Source organism: Apostichopus japonicus, chromosome 19 (genome assembly GCF_037975245.1).
Source record: "Apostichopus japonicus isolate 1M-3 chromosome 19, ASM3797524v1, whole genome shotgun sequence".
NCBI lineage: Eukaryota > Metazoa > Echinodermata > Holothuroidea > Aspidochirotida > Stichopodidae > Apostichopus > Apostichopus japonicus.
Window position 1 is genome coordinate 5,015,532 of NC_092579.1, and position 18,359 is coordinate 5,033,890.

General features: G+C 36.9%; 1 protein-coding gene across 3 annotated transcripts; it reads right to left on the reverse strand.

Annotated features, from left to right (window-relative positions):
• Positions 1 to 3,809: 3,809 nt before the first annotated feature.
• Positions 3,810 to 18,284, reverse strand: LOC139960534 (WD repeat-containing protein 13-like). 3 transcript variants are annotated; one of them, XR_011790558.1, is made up of 15 exons: positions 18,026 to 18,284; positions 17,479 to 17,534; positions 16,861 to 16,952; positions 16,120 to 16,171; positions 14,206 to 14,324; positions 13,707 to 13,789; positions 12,503 to 12,643; positions 11,643 to 11,809; positions 10,719 to 10,862; positions 10,229 to 10,287; positions 9,337 to 9,456; positions 8,800 to 8,918; positions 7,634 to 7,782; positions 6,209 to 7,121; positions 3,810 to 6,105 (listed from the first exon to the last, which is right to left on the reverse strand). XR_011790558.1 is itself a non-coding variant. In XM_071958963.1 (14 exons), exons 1-14 carry the CDS (start codon positions 18,102 to 18,104, stop codon positions 7,050 to 7,052), a joined length of 1,452 nt encoding a protein of 483 aa, XP_071815064.1. In that variant the 5' UTR covers positions 18,105 to 18,284; the 3' UTR covers positions 3,810 to 7,049. The 3 variants fall into 3 exon arrangements, 1 of the variants encoding a protein (XP_071815064.1); XR_011790557.1 differs by having other exon boundaries at positions 3,810 to 5,229; positions 5,333 to 7,121; XM_071958963.1 differs by having other exon boundaries at positions 3,810 to 7,121.
• Positions 18,285 to 18,359: the final 75 nt, after the last annotated feature.

An 18,359-nucleotide genomic window follows, 5' to 3' on the forward strand; every position in this document is an offset into this window, starting at 1 on the left:
CAAATAATGGTGGCGTACTACTCGAAATGCTTACATAAAGTTTCCACCAATCGCCTGCGATCCTGGGGACTTATGCGTCATAACGGCAGCATGCTAAAAACACACATATGCTCTCGACATATTCAATATTTCTATATTACAATACTGTTTAGCGGAGTCTGAATTTGATGTTTTGGTTTACAAATTGGGAAATGGGATTTGGTTCTGTTCTTCTAGTTTCGAATTCTCTGCGTTCACCATGGCTGCATTGCACTGATGATTGGGTTCAAGTTCACCTCTCTCAATATGGGAAAACTTTGTCATATGATGAGTACCACTCTCACCCGTGGGATGGGGATGTGGCTGGTCCTCTTTTTACTTCTGGGATGCAACACGCTCCCCCCCCCCCCAAAAAAAAAAAATTGAGGGTCATCCCCCATCAAACAGAATCTTGGTTAAGGGAGGACATTGATAGTGCTGAGGTTTCTTACCCGGGGTATGTTGTGTATCGTCAGAACAGGAGGGATACTCATAATGGAATTGGTGGGTGAGTTTTACTGTATGTTGGGGATGATATTGTAAGTGTTGAGAAATGTCAGTTGCAAGGCTCTTTTTTAAATTCTGTCTGGTGCGAGTTGTCCACGTGCCCACAACTCTAAGAGGTCCAGTAATGTTATAACTATTGGCGTTGTTAACCGTTCTCCTGACAGCAGGGAAGATAACGATGTCTAGTGTTTGATTCAATTATAGAAAGGCTGCTAAAGATGATGTTGTTATAATGGGCGGCTTTAATTTTCCTGACCTTAATTGGATAGATGGTTCCGGTAGTAGGAAGGGTAGTAACTTTCTAGATGTTGTGCAAGATTGCTTTTCACATCAGCATGTTACTTTCCCTACTAGGGGGGATACCATCCTGGATCTTGTTTTGAGTTCTGATCCAAGCAATGTTGTTGATTTGGAGGGTCTAGGACAACTATAGAAACTAGCGATCATGATATACTAGCATTCGATGTATTTGCAAAGTTGTAAATTCTGTTGGAAAAAGTCCCTGATTTTTCGGGATCAGATACAGGGGGGTTGAAATTTTACTAAAGGGTACCGATTGGATTAATTTGTTTACAGATATGAGTGCTTCTCAATCTTGAATTTGTTTAGCTGATAAGTTAGAGTTCATTATGGAAAATCCTGTTCCATGGAAGAATCGTCGTCGTAAAAGCAGTATGCCTTCCTGGATGAATAAGAATTTAGATGTGCAATAAGGCAAAAACGTAGAATGTGGAAGTTGTTTAGGAGGACTAATTCTGAATCTCTTTTGGCCAAGTTTAAAGTTCATCAGCCGAAGGTAGAACGTATAGTCTCTGATGCAAAATTGTATTTCGAAAATGACATCGCCCTAAACATTAAGGATAACCCAAAGGCCTTCTTTTCTTATGTCAGGTCAAAGCAGAAAGTTAAAGATGCAATTGTTTCTCTTAGGGCACCACAGGCAGATAATAAAGTTACTGATAGTCAGGATATCTTGCAGATCTTTTGAATAACTATTTTGTGTCGGTTTTTACAAGGGAAGATATGAGTAGCATTCCAGATTTTCAGGGGGGATATGATATAGTCCTAAACTAGATTTTTTTTTTATCGGATATGGTTGTCTTAAAGGAGCTACTTCGTCAAATGTTTCTAAAGCTTCTGGACCTGATGCAATCCATCCGTATTTGTTGAAGAATTTTGCACGCCTTTTCTGCGCTCCACTCTCATTGTTTTTTTGTTGTTGTAAATTTGTGAATGAAGGTTAGGCCTATGTTCCTAAGGACTGGAGATGTGCTAATATTACCCCAATTTTCAAGAAGGCTGATAAGTCTAAGCCCTGTAATTATAGGCCTGTTCAGTGGCGTAGGAATGTACTTTTGAGTGGGGGGGGGGGGGGCTGAAGACTGATGGCCGGCCTGGGGGAGGGGTTTAAGGGGAGGGGGTGTCCCCCTCCCCTTTGAAATTTTTTGCATTTCCAGGTAGCCTCAGATGCAATTTGGTGCAATATAGCACACTTCAACACCGACTCCATTTTGTAAACTTAATTTTGTATTTTCACCTGGCCTTAGATGCAATTTGGTGCTCCAAATGAGATTTTTTTTCTCATTTGGAAATGAAAAAGGGGTTTTCTGACTTGCGAAGCGGGGGGGGGGCGGAATGATACTTCCGCCCCTCCACATTTTTCACTGGGGGGGGGGGCTGGTGCCCCCAGCCCCCCGGTTCCTACGCCCTTGGGCCTGTTAGTCTCACTAGTGTTGTTTGTAACGTTACGGAGCCTATTTTTAAAAAGTGTATTGTCGGTCACTTCAGCAGTCAGTCTTTGTTCAGAGAGTCTCAACGTGGTTTTTGTCAAAAAAAGTCTTGTCTCACTAATATTTTTGAGTTTATGGAAGATGTAACAAGCTCACTAAATAGGCAGAAGTCTGTATATGTTGTGTTCCTGGATTTCCAGAAAGCCTTTGATAAAGTTCCCCACCAGCATCTTTTACTTAGGCTGAAGAGTATGGGTGTCAATGGGAATTTACTGTCTTGGATCGAGAATTGGTTTGGTAATAGGAAACGTAGGGTGGTAATTAAAGGCTGTGCTTCTTCTTGGCAGGACGTAACTAGTGGTGTTCCACAAGGGTCTGTTTTGGGTCCCTTGTTGTTTGTTGCCTATATAAATGAAATTGACAGAGATATTTTGTGTACAACTGAGAAGTTTGCTGATGTCATCAAATTGTATTCTGAGGTCTCTTCCAAAAGCGATTCTGAGAAATTTCAAACGGATTTGGATGTTTTTTCCTGGTCTCAGGGATGGCAAATGCTTTTTAATATTAATAAATAAAAAGTGATGCATATTGGTAGTAGTAACCAAAAGTACACGTACAATCTTAATGGTGTGGGGTTAAAGGAGGTATTTGTTGAAAGAGACCTAGGTATCTACATTGAATCATCTCTGCAACCTTCTAAACATTGTCTCGAAGCTTCTAAATGAGATAATAGGGTTTTAGGTATGATCAAGAGGAACTGCAGTTTTCTGAAAGAGCACATGGTAGTTAGGCTTTTTAAGCAGTTGGTTAGGCCTCATCTGGAGTATGCTGTGCAGGCTTGGAACCCATATTTTTGCTAAGGATAAGGAAGTACTCGAAAAGGTCCAGAGGAGGGCTACCAGGATGATTAGTTCCTTAAAGAGTGTTCCTTATTATAGGCGGTTACAACTGTTGAATCTCACCACACTGGAGCTTACTTAGGAGGTTACGTGGTGACTTGATTCAGGTTTTCAAGATTGTGTATGGTTTTGACAATTTATCCTTCACTTGCTAATAGTAGTTGTACCAGAGATCATTGTCTTAATCTACAAAAGTCACAAAGTAGGATTAATATTCAGCATAATTTTTTCCTATTAGGGTTGTGAATGAGTGGAACGGTTTGCCTGAGAAAGTTGTACTTGCAAGTAGTGTGGATGGGATTAAGAATGCTTTGGACAAGCACTTTAAGCATTGCAATCGGGTCTGAGTGTTTGTGTCTTCAGTTTTTCTCTCTCTCCTATAGGGTCCTTGATGGGGACTTGAGTGTCCCTCCTGATCCTTTTTTCTACTAAACTAAACTAAACTAAACTAAACACACACTGGCAAAACCTTTACATGTAATCACATTAGCAGAAAAGTTAATATTTTGACAACACACAATGCAACTTTTCAACAGCCAATGAAGAACATAATGGAATAATGGAATTAAATTAAGTCTAAAAAGTGCTGCTTAATATGAGATCACATTGCTTGAGCAAAAGTTATACCATGAAACAAAGACTGACAAACAAGATCTATATGGTAAGACTTGTATTTACATATATTTACATGTTAATGATTATGCAAATATTTACATATTTATATATGATATAGTAAGAAACAAAAGTGAATAGTTATGCTGAGTGTAAACACCAAACCATAATCCTTTCCCTACCTTCATACCATAAAGTTTTGTGGCAGATGCAGTAGCCTAGCCTATTAAGCATATTAGAATTGGGACTAAAGTTGTCCTATCATACACCTTTAATGATAAGTAACACCTACTTTCATATTTCTTAGAAGATGCAGTAATTTAACCTAATTAGAATATTAGAATCAAGACTTAAGTTGTTATTATCATACACCTTTAACGACAATTACCATTTTCTTTCATATTTTGTGATAGATGCAGAAGCGTAACCGGTACCTATTTAGAATATTAGAATTGGGACTAAAGTTGTCGTATCAAACACCTTTAATGAAAAGTACCACCAACTTACATATTTTGTGGAAGATGCAGTAACGTAACCTATTTAGAATATTAGAATCAGAACTAAAGTTGTTATTATTATACACCTTTAACGATAAGTACCACCTTCTTTCATACTATGTGGCAGATGCAGTAACGTAACCTATTTAGAATATTAGAATCAGAACTAAAGTTGTTATTATTATACACCTTTAACGATAAGTACCACCTTCTTTCATACTATGTGGCAGATGCAGTAACGTAACCTATTTAGAATATGAGAATCGGAACTAAAGTTGTTATTATTATACACCTTTAACGATAAGTACCACCTTCTTTCATACTATGTGGCAGATGCAGTAACGTAACCTATTTAGAATATTAGAATCGGAACTAAAGTTGTTATTATTATACACCTTTAACAATAAGTACCACCTTCTTTCATACTATGTGGCAAATGCAGTAACGTAACCTATTTAGAATATTAGAATCGGAACTAAAGTTGTTATTATTATACACCTTTAACAATAAGTACCACCTTCTTTCATACTATGTGGCAGATGCAGTAACGTAACCTATTTAGAATATTAGAATCGGAACTAAAGTTGTTATTATTATACACCTTTAACAATAAGTACCACCTTCTTTCATACTATGTGGCAGATGCAGTAACGTAACCTATTTAGAATATTAGAATCGGAACTAAAGTTGTTATTATTATACACCTTTAACAATAAGTACCACCTTCTTTCATACTATGTGGCAAATGCAGTAACGTAACCTATTTAGAATATTAGAATCGGAACTAAAGTTGTTATTATTATACACCTTTAACAATAAGTACCACCTTCTTTCATACTATGTGGCAGATGCAGTAACGTAACCTATTTAGAATATTAGAATCGGAACTAAAGTTGTTATTATTATACACCTTTAACGATAAGTACCACCTTCTTTCATACTATGTGGCAGATGCAGTAACGTAACCTATTTAGAATATTAGAATCAGAACTAAAGTTGTTATTATTATACACCTTTAACGATAAGTACCACCTTCTTTCAGACTATGTGGCAGATGCAGTAACGTAACCTATTTAGAATATGAGAATCGGAACTAAAGTTGTTATTATTATACACCTTTAACGATAAGTACCACCTTCTTTCATACTATGTGGCAGATGCAGTAACGTAACCTATTTAGAATATTAGAATCAGAACTAAAGTTGTTATTATTATACACCTTTAACGATAAGTACCACCTTCTTTCATACTATGTGGCAGATGCAGTAACGTAACCTATTTAGAATATGAGAATCGGAACTAAAGTTGTTATTATTATACACCTTTAACGATAAGTACCACCTTCTTTCATACTATGTGGCAGATGCAGTAACGTAACCTATTTAGAATATGAGAATCGGAACTAAAGTTGTTATTATTATACACCTTTAACGATAAGTACCACCTTCTTTCATACTATGTGGCAGATGCAGTAACGTAACCTATTTAGAATATTAGAATCAGAACTAAAGTTGTTATTATTATACACCTTTAACGATAAGTACCACCTTCTTTCAGACTATGTGGCAGATGCAGTAACGTAACCTATTTAGAATATTAGAATCGGAACTAAAGTTGTTATTATTATACACCTTTAACGATAAGTACCACCTTCTTTCATACTATGTGGCAGATGCAGTAACGTAACCTATTTAGAATATTAGAATCAAGACTTAAGTTGTTATTATCATACACCTTTAACGACAATTACCATTTTCTTTCATATTTTGTGATAGATGCAGAAGCGTAACCGGTACCTATTTAGAATATTAGAATTGGGACTAAAGTTGTCGTATCATACACCTTTAATGAAAAGTACCACCAACTTACATATTTTGTGGAAGATGCAGTAACGTAACCTATTTAGAATATTAGAATCAGAACTAAAGTTGTTATTATTATACACCTTTAACGATAAGTACCACCTTCTTTCATACTATGTGGCAGATGCAGTAACGTAACCTATTTAGAATATTAGAATCAGAACTAAAGTTGTTATTATTATACACCTTTAACGATAAGTACCACCTTCTTTCATACTATGTGGCAGATGCAGTAACGTAACCTATTTAGAATATGAGAATCGGAACTAAAGTTGTTATTATTATACACCTTTAACGATAAGTACCACCTTCTTTCATACTATGTGGCAGATGCAGTAACGTAACCTATTTAGAATATTAGAATCGGAACTAAAGTTGTTATTATTATACACCTTTAACGATAAGTACCACCTTCTTTCATACTATGTGGCAGATGCAGTAACGTAACCTATTTAGAATATTAGAATCGGGACTGAAGTTGCTATTATTCCCCATACACCTTTTATGATTATTAACAGGTACTTTAATATACGGTTAAGAATGAATACTTCATAGAGTTTTCACACAGACTGTTGCGGGGTTTTAGAGTTGAGAGATAATTCTTGCACATCTCATCAAATTATAGGCAACAACCTAGCTGTGACACGAGACAGCTGTGCGATATAGGCCATTGCAATGTTGTTTCACATTACAGATCAGTCCGAAGTCAAATATATGAATCAAGGATTCTCGCCTAATTTTTTCACGAGGGCCATTTGAGAGAAATATTATTGGATTAAATTAAAGGCAAAAGGAAAACACAAATCACACAATAACATGATTGAGCAAAAAAGAGGGCGCTATTGCAAAATTGTTCTTGTTGCTTGTCTGTTATCCATTCAACATGGACCAATACAATACATTTCACTAAATAGATCTATCTTCTCAAATGTCTTGATCCAAAGACTGCCGACTTTCCTCTGCATTCTGTTGCCTCTTCCATATGATGACGAGTCCCTATAAAAATGAAAATGGGTAAAAATCTATTCAAAAATATTGAATATATGGGGTAAGTTATAACATTAATAGTATTCAAACATCTTCTGAAATCAAAAATACCATATTCCTTCTATGCACATACAAGACGTACAACAGCATGTTATCAACTGTGTCAACTTAGAATATTGTTATTACATGAAGGTCAAGACCAACACACATTGCCCAACTGAATACAAACTAATTCTTGTTAATATTTTAAGACTCCAAAACCTGGTGTGAATCATAAAAATAGAATGATGACATCATACTATCCTTATGGAAAACGTTTTGGAGAGATGGGCTTAATACAAGTTGAGTTGGGTCACACTCGCAGTTGGCTTAACTTCCTTCTGGTTGGCAAATTCAACTTAACCACCTAAAATCGGGAACTTGTACAACCCATCTGTGTTTTCCCATTATCATATCATTTGTGTCCTAACGTCATACCAAGGTTTGTTCATGTGATAAGCTAAACTTTCCGATGTACTTACATCTGAATCTGATGATGCTAGAAGACTTTCATCGTAGTTGAAACTGACAGAGAGGACCGGAGCAGAGTGTCCCTGTAATTTATTCACACAGGGTTTGGTGGTCCTCTCAATATCAAAGAAATAGACAGACATGTCTTCGCTACCCGTAACTGCAAGTCAGATAGAAATTTGTAAACTTATGCAAAGGATTTAGTGGTCCTCTTAATAGACAAGAGATATAAAAGACATGTCTTAACTTACTTGACATGCAAGTCAAATAAAACTAGTAAACAATATGTTTAAACCAAAGAGAAATAAAAGAAAATGAAAAAAAATAGAAATAAAAAATCTTAATAAATCAAAGAGAAATATCACAGAAATATATACACTAATATCTTCTCTTCTTGTGTAAAAGTAAGTTGGCCTGACATTTTGATCCTAGCAGGATCTTCTTCAAAGGCTAAATGACAAGTAGTTTTTATAAATACAATTTTAATACTAATAGTAACACTAAGTTGAGTCACTGCTCACAAGTAATATTCTGTTTTCACTCAATTACATCTCTATGACGGAAATATAGTCTTTCCTCAAGCACAAGTATTTCAGAAGAAGAAAAAACAAACACAATGCAAAGCTCTTTAACACCATAGTGAGAACCAGTTTTTAAAGTGTCACATAGCTCTGAGACGGGCAAGTTCAGGTGAAGTACAGAGTGAATATCAATTATGTACATAGATGTTAACGGTAAAAACCAGAGAATAATTTATCTGGTATTGCATAGCAAAATGCTATGCAAACTGGTCAAATTACTATACAATTACTATACAATTGAGAAGCTGTGTAGTAGTTTTTTAACACAGAAACCACAGTACTTTATAAGGGGCAAAGTTCAGAGCCTTCAAATTGCTACGCAAAATTGGAACACTAGATTACTCCCTGCAAACATTTCTATCTAAAAATCTGGGCTGGAATGGTTTTCTACTGTCATCAACTGACTAGGTTTATAACCAAGATATTGCTTCATTGTTTTTGTTGCATATCATTCAGTAGAATACAAGTTACTTGATTGAATATAGACGGGCACCTCGTCCAAATTGAACTCAGGATTTATAAGTTAACATAAGGAAATGGCTCTATCTGCATTAGTCATTTTACTGGATGATACTGGATGAAGCTATTTCTCTCACCTACACAAGCTCCCTCCCTGAATGACATCAGAGGACAGAAGGAACTGCGAATGTTCTCGTTCCTGTGTTTGATCGAAAATGTCTTCCTCAGGCGAACTTCACCATCATTGTTAACAATCCTAAACGGACAAAATATGTGACAGAATGATACCAGCTCCTTAGATGTGATAAAAAAAATCATCATGATTTTATTTCAGAAATATTCTTCTGATTTTAAGGAAGGTTGAGCGGGAAGGGGCAGGGAGGGGAATGAGGTGAGGTCTTGTTTATATTTTAATAAAAACTTCAAAGTAACATTAAAGAGATTTCACCATGTTGAGTTATAGCACAAATTTGAGATGAATTTGTAGTGTTAGGCACTTCATTATTAAATTATGTATTGACCAATTTACCAATGACAACAAACTATATGAGCAGTGAGAACTACATTAACTTTCTTTTAATGTTTTTGTCAACTAGTTTGTGGTGCATCCCTCTACCACCCCCCCCCACTCTCCCCCTCCTCACACACCCTTCTCAATGAATGAAATCACAAACCTGTAGAGACAGAGTGAGTTGTATGCACAGTTAACGAGTAGAGATGGGTCCGATGCTTCCCGACTGATCCAGGCTCGGAACGAGAGGCAGGTGATGGGGTGACCTTCACTAACCACCACTCTTTGTAACAAAACAGAAAAGAGTAATCAATCAATGTGTCCATCTAAATCAATCTAAGTCAATCAAACCTAAGTCAATCTAAATCATTCTGTCATTAGTACTACGCATTACCCGTACATGATATTTTTGTCATTTGACAAACATAACTTGGTCTGCTCAGGCACAAACTTCGACCAGACTTTAACCTGCATAAAAAACTTTATGCACACTATGAAGTTATCATTTCCAATGCATATAATCTCCAACCAACCCTCTATAGACAAAGATGACAATTCTATTCAGTTAGGCACCGTGTAAAATAAGTGGGATAACTGAGGGGGCTGCATCAACCTGCAGCCAGGCTGCATAGGCAGTTACTATTTCCTTGCTATATCATTTAACACAAAGGTACTGCAGTTACACACAATAGGCACTGCAGGTCTGGGAAGATAATCCCCATTGTTTGATATATTGATTCATCTTAGCCGAGCAGGATTAGCTGCTGCAGTCTCTCATTGTGACATGGTACATTAAGCTGCTACGGAAGAGCTTTTCCAAAACCTGCTTTTACAAGTTTTAATATCACAAACGAAAACTGTTATTTTGAAGAATATTTGTGTATTTCCAAAACCTGCATTTATGAGTTTAATATCACAAATGAAAACTGTTATTTTGAAGAATATTTGTGTAATAATTAAACTTCAAGAAAACTTCCAAAAAAAAAATTGCATCTACATACAAAGTAAACAGTGTATGAATACTTAAACAGAAAGGAGGTATCCGTGAACTTTACCTTTTGCCTTTAGTGAGTTTTCCAGATGTGACATCAAATATGAAAGACTGTAAATTACTCTGTTGAAATTAAAGCACAAAAAAAAATAATGTTCTCATGAATTATTGAAAACAGTTGAAGTACTATACAAAGCATGTGAAACAGTTGGAGTGTGGTGTCATAGTACATGAATTCTCAATGGGAAGCCTGTGTTCCAAATCCAGCCAGTGCAAACAAGAAACGGCCCACAGTGTTCCCCTAATATCGGGTATGTGGGCCTTTAACGAACACCTTACTATCCTACCCTGCACATGGCTCAAACAAAGTTTAATGTGACATTGGTTCCCTGTGGCCATATGCTACAACCAATTTTTCATTTCTGGCTCTCACAGAAAATTAATCCAGAACTCCTGTTATACTATGTCAGATGTTACAACATACAAACATGTCACATCAAAATGTGAGAATAAAACACCAAATTATTCTTTTATAAAGAGAGATTTAGCCTTACCCTGTCATCACCACCCCATAGCAGGCTTCCTGTGTCATTACAGGCTAGGCTGAGTATACTACCAGGCATCTTGCCTACACCTCCTCTGACTCTCTTACCCGTAGAGACATTTATCACTTGCGCATGGCCTCGACTATTGCCCGACTGAACCGTTGTGTTAAGGATTTGATAATAAAAAACACACACACACAATGATAAACAGTTAAAACAAATAAATATGGATACCTGAGGGAGGGCTAAGTTCCAGAAACAGGATATGAAATATGTCATTAATTATCATGATTTTATAGATTCTGAACTCTTCAGTGTTTTCAGACAGTTTTTATATTAATATTTCTAACATGCAAAGAGGAAAACTTTGAAATTTTAGACCTCTCATTTTATTTTCACATGGTACCTGACTTTAATTTAGGCTTAAATTAACTACATGTTTCATGGTATTATAGGTTTTAAATGGTATCAAAAATTGAGAGAAAAACAAGGCAAAGAGCTAGCTTAATTCTCCAAATTCTACTCAATTATTTCAACTCATCCCTTTATTCACAGTCATTAGTGGTATGATTCTATAAAATCTGTTCATTCTGCTGTATTCTGTTGTATCCTTCTCATCTATGTTAGTTCAAGAAAGACAATTCTAACAATGGCTCTTTAAATTAAAGATTTTCAGGCTTTGTTAAGTATGGACTTTTCATAAGAAACTATACCACAAAAATGTCACAAAATCTCCTACAACTGAAGACATCATGTCTGCTGTGAGCCTAGCATATTTTTAGGGTATTCATTACTTGCAGTAATCTTTTCTGTAACATTCTTTACCTTCAGCAATGTTTTATTAAAGTTATGCCTCGGTCACTATGAAATGTATACAAAAAAAAAAGAAAAAAGAATCAAATCACTGTATACAAAAATCTCATAGAAGGATACAATGACTAAGTTATTGTTGATTGGTTGGAATGTACAGCAGAGGACAGGGGCCTTGTTTGGGTCCTCCATTATGCGGGCACACTTGCCACTGCTGACCACCCAGAGACGAATGGTCCCATCCATCGAGCTGGAGAGGAGGAGGTCATTCGAGAGTGACCAACAGAAATCTGACCAGGAATCAAACGGTTAAAAAAGTTAGATCATCAACCAAACATGATTGATACCAGACGTTTTAAATGACAGTGCCCATCAAAGATGCCTATGTATTAACTGTTTAGCCATGTAGATGGATTATTTCAAACAGAATCACATCTGGAAAAATCTACAAACTTTTGAAAAGCAAAAATCATTTTAAGGGAATATAATCAATGCTTTAAACATTGCCGATAAAGCTTCAAAATCGTGAGAGAAAATTTTTTGTTTAGTCAACAATTTTAACAAACCTGCTAAATAATACTGAAAAAATAAAATTGAAATGGATCAGACTTTATCATGTTTACAACCTTCTTACCCTTTATTTTAAAACCAAATAACTGTAAATGTTTCAGTAACTAATGTATGACAGAGTGATGACAATTAAATGATGTTGGTTGATCGCTTACTTTAATATTAACCTGCACTCTGTTAAAAATATCTAAGAGGGTGGCTTTATTTTGATCAATTCCAATCTTATTTTGAGTGAAATTCAGGAGGATTGTTATACTGTCAACCACAGACAAAAATCTGCTTGCAATACTGAGAAGAGCAGATTATGTGACAAACACTGAAATATTTAGAAAACTTGTTGTATATTGTTTAAAGTTGTGGCAATGAATGAATTTTGGCAGATGGGCCTTGGGGTAGGTGTTCTATTCATTTACCTGTTACTCCATCACTGTGACCTTTCAGAATACATATCACGGTGGCTGGAGATGGTAACACCTGGCAGACAGACAGGGTACCGTCCAATGAACAGCAAGCAACTCGAGATTTGTCATCATTTGCAAACTTGACAGATGTTACTGTAAGAGAAGAAGAAAAAACATCAAAGATATTAAAGAAAGTTATGGAAGGTTCTTGTTGAAGAACTTCAAAACAGAAGAAATGAAAAATTAATTTGAGGGTTTCCAAACAGCAAGAACTGTTTGACTATATCATATGGGATTATTCGGCATTCGGAAAGCGCTAAACGAATTCTTCAGCAAGAAGTGCATAAGCTTTATTTTAACAATACAAGCAAAAGAATTGATAGGTTCCTTGACCCTTTACACTGTCAAATTAGAAATTGACTTCACTGTGCAATTTCAAGTAGCCCTCTTGATTGACTGAGTTCTGAAGCTGGTCAAATTTCTATTAGTATTCACATAATACTGGGACATTAGTTTGGCTTGACAAAATTTTAAAGTAGAATTTTATTTTGAAAGCTCCTTTAAAGTGGTAAAGAGTATGTAGTAACTTTTACTATGTCCATCGTGCCATGTGCATATGATTATAAAACACAATGCCGATCTAAAATATTGCCTAGAATTGATTGAAATAATTTATTGCTCGCTTTAACAACATTTGCTTGGTGACAAAAGTCTTGGAATTTTACTTAGTTGGATCAAATGCAATTAGTTTGAATCATTGTTGGCAAAATGAGTAGGATTGTCAGAAATTGCTGACCTAATTATGCAAATGAGCTACTTTATAAGAAACTTTAACAGGCAATACAAATATGTTTTGTATAGTTTGAAAACTTGTCCATAATGGGTATTTTCAAATATTTACACTTTTAAAACACAGAGAGAACACTGCAGCATGAATACAATGAAAACAAATCCTTCGAGGTGCTTTCTTGCTGTCTTGAGTCAGTCTGTTGTGTTGTTCATGAGAGTATGTTGTAAATGGTAAAAAAAAAATCCAAAGGAATCAACTTTTACAAGTCTATTTTGCACGGCAATTTGATTATGTTTGTTTATGTGTATATCTAAGGAGCCATTTTAAAAAATTTGGAATCCTTCCTGATCCTTTTGTTAAGCAAAGCACTAGCTGTCATACTAGCTTTCTACGTTAGGTTCACTGCTTTAGAAAGTCAAGACATACCTGCTTTGGTGTGCTGATCAAAGATATGGTGCATACCAGCAAAAGCATAATTTTCTCCAATTGTGTTATCACCAACCAAAGCCCTGAAATGTGAGAGTGATATATCATAAACTGATGTTTCTGTTCTTGAGGGATGGACTTCAATTTACAAAAAAAAAAGATCTTGGAAGTAAAAAACAACTCACATCATGAAAGCAAAGAGAGGAGGGAGAAAACAAACTGCCCTGACAAGTTACATGCTTAAAAAAAGATTTACAGTTTGATGACACAATAGCAACACCCAACCCTCAGAAGCTATGAGGATACAATCATTGACTGTACAAATGAGAATAGATTTCAGAGAGGTATATAAGTCAATGTGGTTGTTTATAACAAGGACCGACCCCTGCCCCCCCCCCCTTATGCAACAGACAATACAGTACATCTTTTACTCAAATATAATAATAAATAATCAAACCAGTACATGATTATTGTTAGAACAATACAATATTATAGATACCTGCTAGCCTCAGCATTTTTTGTCGGCGTCAATCCTTTTGGGACAGGATTCTCTCCAGATATGTCTAACTGATTGAACGATTGTCGGCTTTGGGATCTTCCATAAGGATCGTCTAATGCCTGAGATCAAGAGACGGAGAGTCAATGAGAATAAAGCAACACAACAACAGACACTATTCTCAGACTAACAAGTCCTGGGTGCTGATCACAAATATGATAGTCAACGGGAATAAAGCAACACATCAACAGACACTATTCTCAGACTTACAAGTCCTGGGTGCTAATCTCAAATAAACTGGAGAGTCAATGGGAATAAAGTAACACATTAACAGTGGCGGAGCTAGGGGCATTGGTCAGGGGGGGCGAGAATGGTCTGTAGGGGCGCTTTCGACACTTTCTAAGCAGAGCGCCACCACAGGTTGGCGTGGAGCGTACAGAAAGTTTTTGAGTAAAGACACTCCCTAGATTGCCGGAAATGACCCTTTCCGGGCCTTGCTAATTTGTGACAAATGTCAATAGGTAGATGAGAGCGCAATAAAAAGTCAATAATCGCGAATCAGTAAAAAAGTGGTAAAAAGCTGAAAAGGGCCCCCCCCCCCTGACTGTATGGACGCTCCACCACTGCACATTAACAGACACTATTCTCAGACTTACAAGTCCTGGGTGCTGATCTCAAATAAAATGGAGAGTCAATGGGAACAAAGCAACACAACAACAGACACTATTCTCTGACTTATAAGTCCTGGGTGCTGATCTCAAATATGATAAAGAGTCAAAAGATGGCCACTCATGCTCAAAGTTTGACAAGAATGCTAATGCCACCTTCATTGCATTCTCTACATGGAGGCATTGCACTGTCTAGCATTATCACAATCCAGTGGCGTAGGAAGGTACTTTTGAGTGGGGGGGCTGAAGACTGATGGCCGGCCTGGGGGAGGGGTCTAAGGGGAGGGGGGTTTTTGCATTTCCAGGTGGCCTCAGATGCAATTTGGTGCAATATAGCACACTTCAACACCCACTCCATTTTGTAAACTTAATTTTGTATTTTCACCTGGCCTTAGATGTAATTTGGCGCTCCAAATGAGATTTTTTTCTCATTTGGAAATGAAAAAGGGGTTTTCTGACTTGCGGAGCGGGGGGGCGGAATGATACTTCCGCCCCTCCACATTTTTCACTGGGGGGGCTGGCGCCCCCCAGCCCCCCCGGTTCCTACGCCCTTGTCACAATCTCTGGGAATAATCTGGACAACCACATGGTGACGTTTGTAAACTTTAAATATTAGTGTGTTTGACTTTGGGACGGATCAATACTGCTGACCTTTAAATTGCAACTTTTGTTAATTTTCAACAAAAGGGGTTGCAACTTTTTATTTTTCATTATTTTCATTATTTTTAATGTTGCAAGTCATCTTTCCCACTATATTAATACGGTTAGGCCAGTAACAGGAGCAAAACACTTCAACCCAAATCGTGCATAAAACATGTGTTTTCAAGGCATAGCGTCACCTTATACAGTACAGGTTGAAATGAGTGTGGCATATGGAACCTCTGAGATGATAGAAAACTTGCGTTCTACATGAATTTCAGGTGCTGTTACATGTTCCTCACTTGTTTGTCTCAATTTCTCATTTTTGATTCTCAATATTAAAGGGCATACATTTTACTACTTATGGAGGAAACATCAGGACAACTAAAGGGGATCCAAATCAAGATTATTGGAGCAATGAAGATATCTGTATTAGTGAGTATGGCATGCCAGTTGAAACCTCTACCCTACTACTTTTCATGCATCGTAAGTCCAACAAATTTACCGTGTATGATGTCAATTGAGCAAATTAAGTTGTGGTACATGACTGATACACTAACTTGTTCAACCAATTTTGCACAGGCTACCAGTCTATATATAGGATACTCACACTGAGATTGGTAAAACTCCCTCGGGTGCTGGCACTGCGGCTCCGAAGACTACTGTGGGTGAAATGAGCATAATAAAACACATAAATGCACACACACACACATACAAAGAATCTAGCATTCAATTTACATTGTAGGGGGAAGCTTGCTCGAAAGTAGATGTCTAATTTTTATATATATAACAAACTACTTCAGCATGTTTGTTTGGAACTTTACACAGTTTGTTACTGCCAGATGTTCTGTTTCAGTATTTAGTAGGGTGCATCGGTGTATCGATATACCAGGTATACCCATTATTTTATTCATTCCCATACCGACGGTATTGAGATCTGTCATAAACGAATATACCCAAAATACCATATATATATATCCGAAATAACACTTGAATACCTGGTAAAAATAGTACCCGATTAAAATACCGACCCAGATAATACACCCCGAACTTGAAATACATTCCCGGTGCTAATTTGTACCCTAGTATATAGTAGTTTCATGTACATGAGAGATATCAAACACTGATCATATTAATGAATTAACATAACGAAATTACTAGTCAGAAAAAATAAACATTCAGCAAACAAGGAAGAGAGTAAAGAAAAAAGAAAGTAAAATTACAGCCAAAGACATCAGTGGCATAGCCTACTGTATGTGGAGTTAATTGAGCAAAAGCAATAGAAACTGAACTACACAGTTACATCACTTTAGAAACTGCTTTGAGTCACGCAACCATGACAACTTCCTACCTTTGGTCTGACAAAGTAATTGTAGCTCCATACTTGTCTGCAAGCAGCTGCATACGTTGTCGTAAATACTGCTTCCTGATCAAAGGATCAAACTGCAAAGACAACATGTGAACAGACAGTAGATCATTCCATAAAACATTTGAAACAGGAAATTTGAAGAGAATTTACTTCTGAACAGTATCAAAAATTTACCAATACTATATCAGCACAAACAGCTTCTTTCATTTAAAGGGGTTGAGTGGGGGAGGGGGTTGAGTGGGAGGGGTTGATTGGGAGAGGGTGGGATCAAGTGAAGTGCAGTTTTTCTTAGTTTTGTCTTTGTACAGTAGTTCATTACTCTCTCTCATCTGTCTTCTTCTTGCCTAGAGGCCTCCACACAGCGTCTCCATTCGTCTCGGTCGGCAGCCACGTTTCTGGCCTCATTCCAGGATCGCCAACCACCCCTATCTCTCTCTTTTTTCACATCCATGCGCCATGTTATGTTTGTTCGCCCTCTCTTTCTCCTGCCCTCTGGTGCCCAAGTCATACTGATGTTGCTGTCGTTGTTTGGCTTTTGGCGCAATAAATGCACAAAAAAAGTATATTACTAATAAACACATAATAACTGTTTATAATTACCCCTGCCTTGGCATTTTCCCTTAAAAGCTGGCTTCTTCGTTTCACATAGAGAGTGCCTGTAGTGAAAAATTCAATCCCGATTAGGCTAGTCATGTTATAATTCACCACACAGTACGTGCAACTAATATCATTGGACAGTCTTGTAATTTCACTGTAATGATATAAACTTTCAACCAGCCTCAACATAAGAACAATGGATTTTTGTTTATCAAAAAATGTTTACCGAACTGATTGTTCACCATGTTGCTAAATTAAGTCCAGCCAGATAACTAGATCGAGGTATGCGTTGTAAAATTTAACACATTATCAGCACTGTACAAAATGAGTAGCCAACTACATTTTGTAACATTTGTGTACATCAATCACTGGGGGTTGCTAAATGTCAAACACTGAAAGCGAACTAAGCCTAGCCTGCAATAGTACTGCTACTTCACCTATCTCTTTTTCTCCAGGCACAAAACTACGTTAATGTTGCAAGTTCGCAAACAAACTAACGTAAGAGACATAACCTAACGTTAGGCCTACCCCATCAAACTTGGTAACTCACGGAATTGTGGACTGTTGGGTGTACGATATGCATTGTATCGCGCATCCAGTGCTAGGATCTGCTGCCAAGAAGATGCCATTATGGCAAATCCTCAAAAAACGTCCCCTTCGGTCTTCAACTAAATTTGGGATTGGCCTAGGTCTTGTTGCTGTTTCAGCCGAAACCACACAGAAATGACATTAAGTCAAACCTAGTCATACATGCACAATCATATATTTGTTTATTTGAGCCGTCTTGGGATTATGCAATATAGTGCTTCGGTATATTTCTAACCAGACTGAACTTTGTGAATCTTTCCTGATAGGCCTATAAAATCATACATGGATGTAACTCA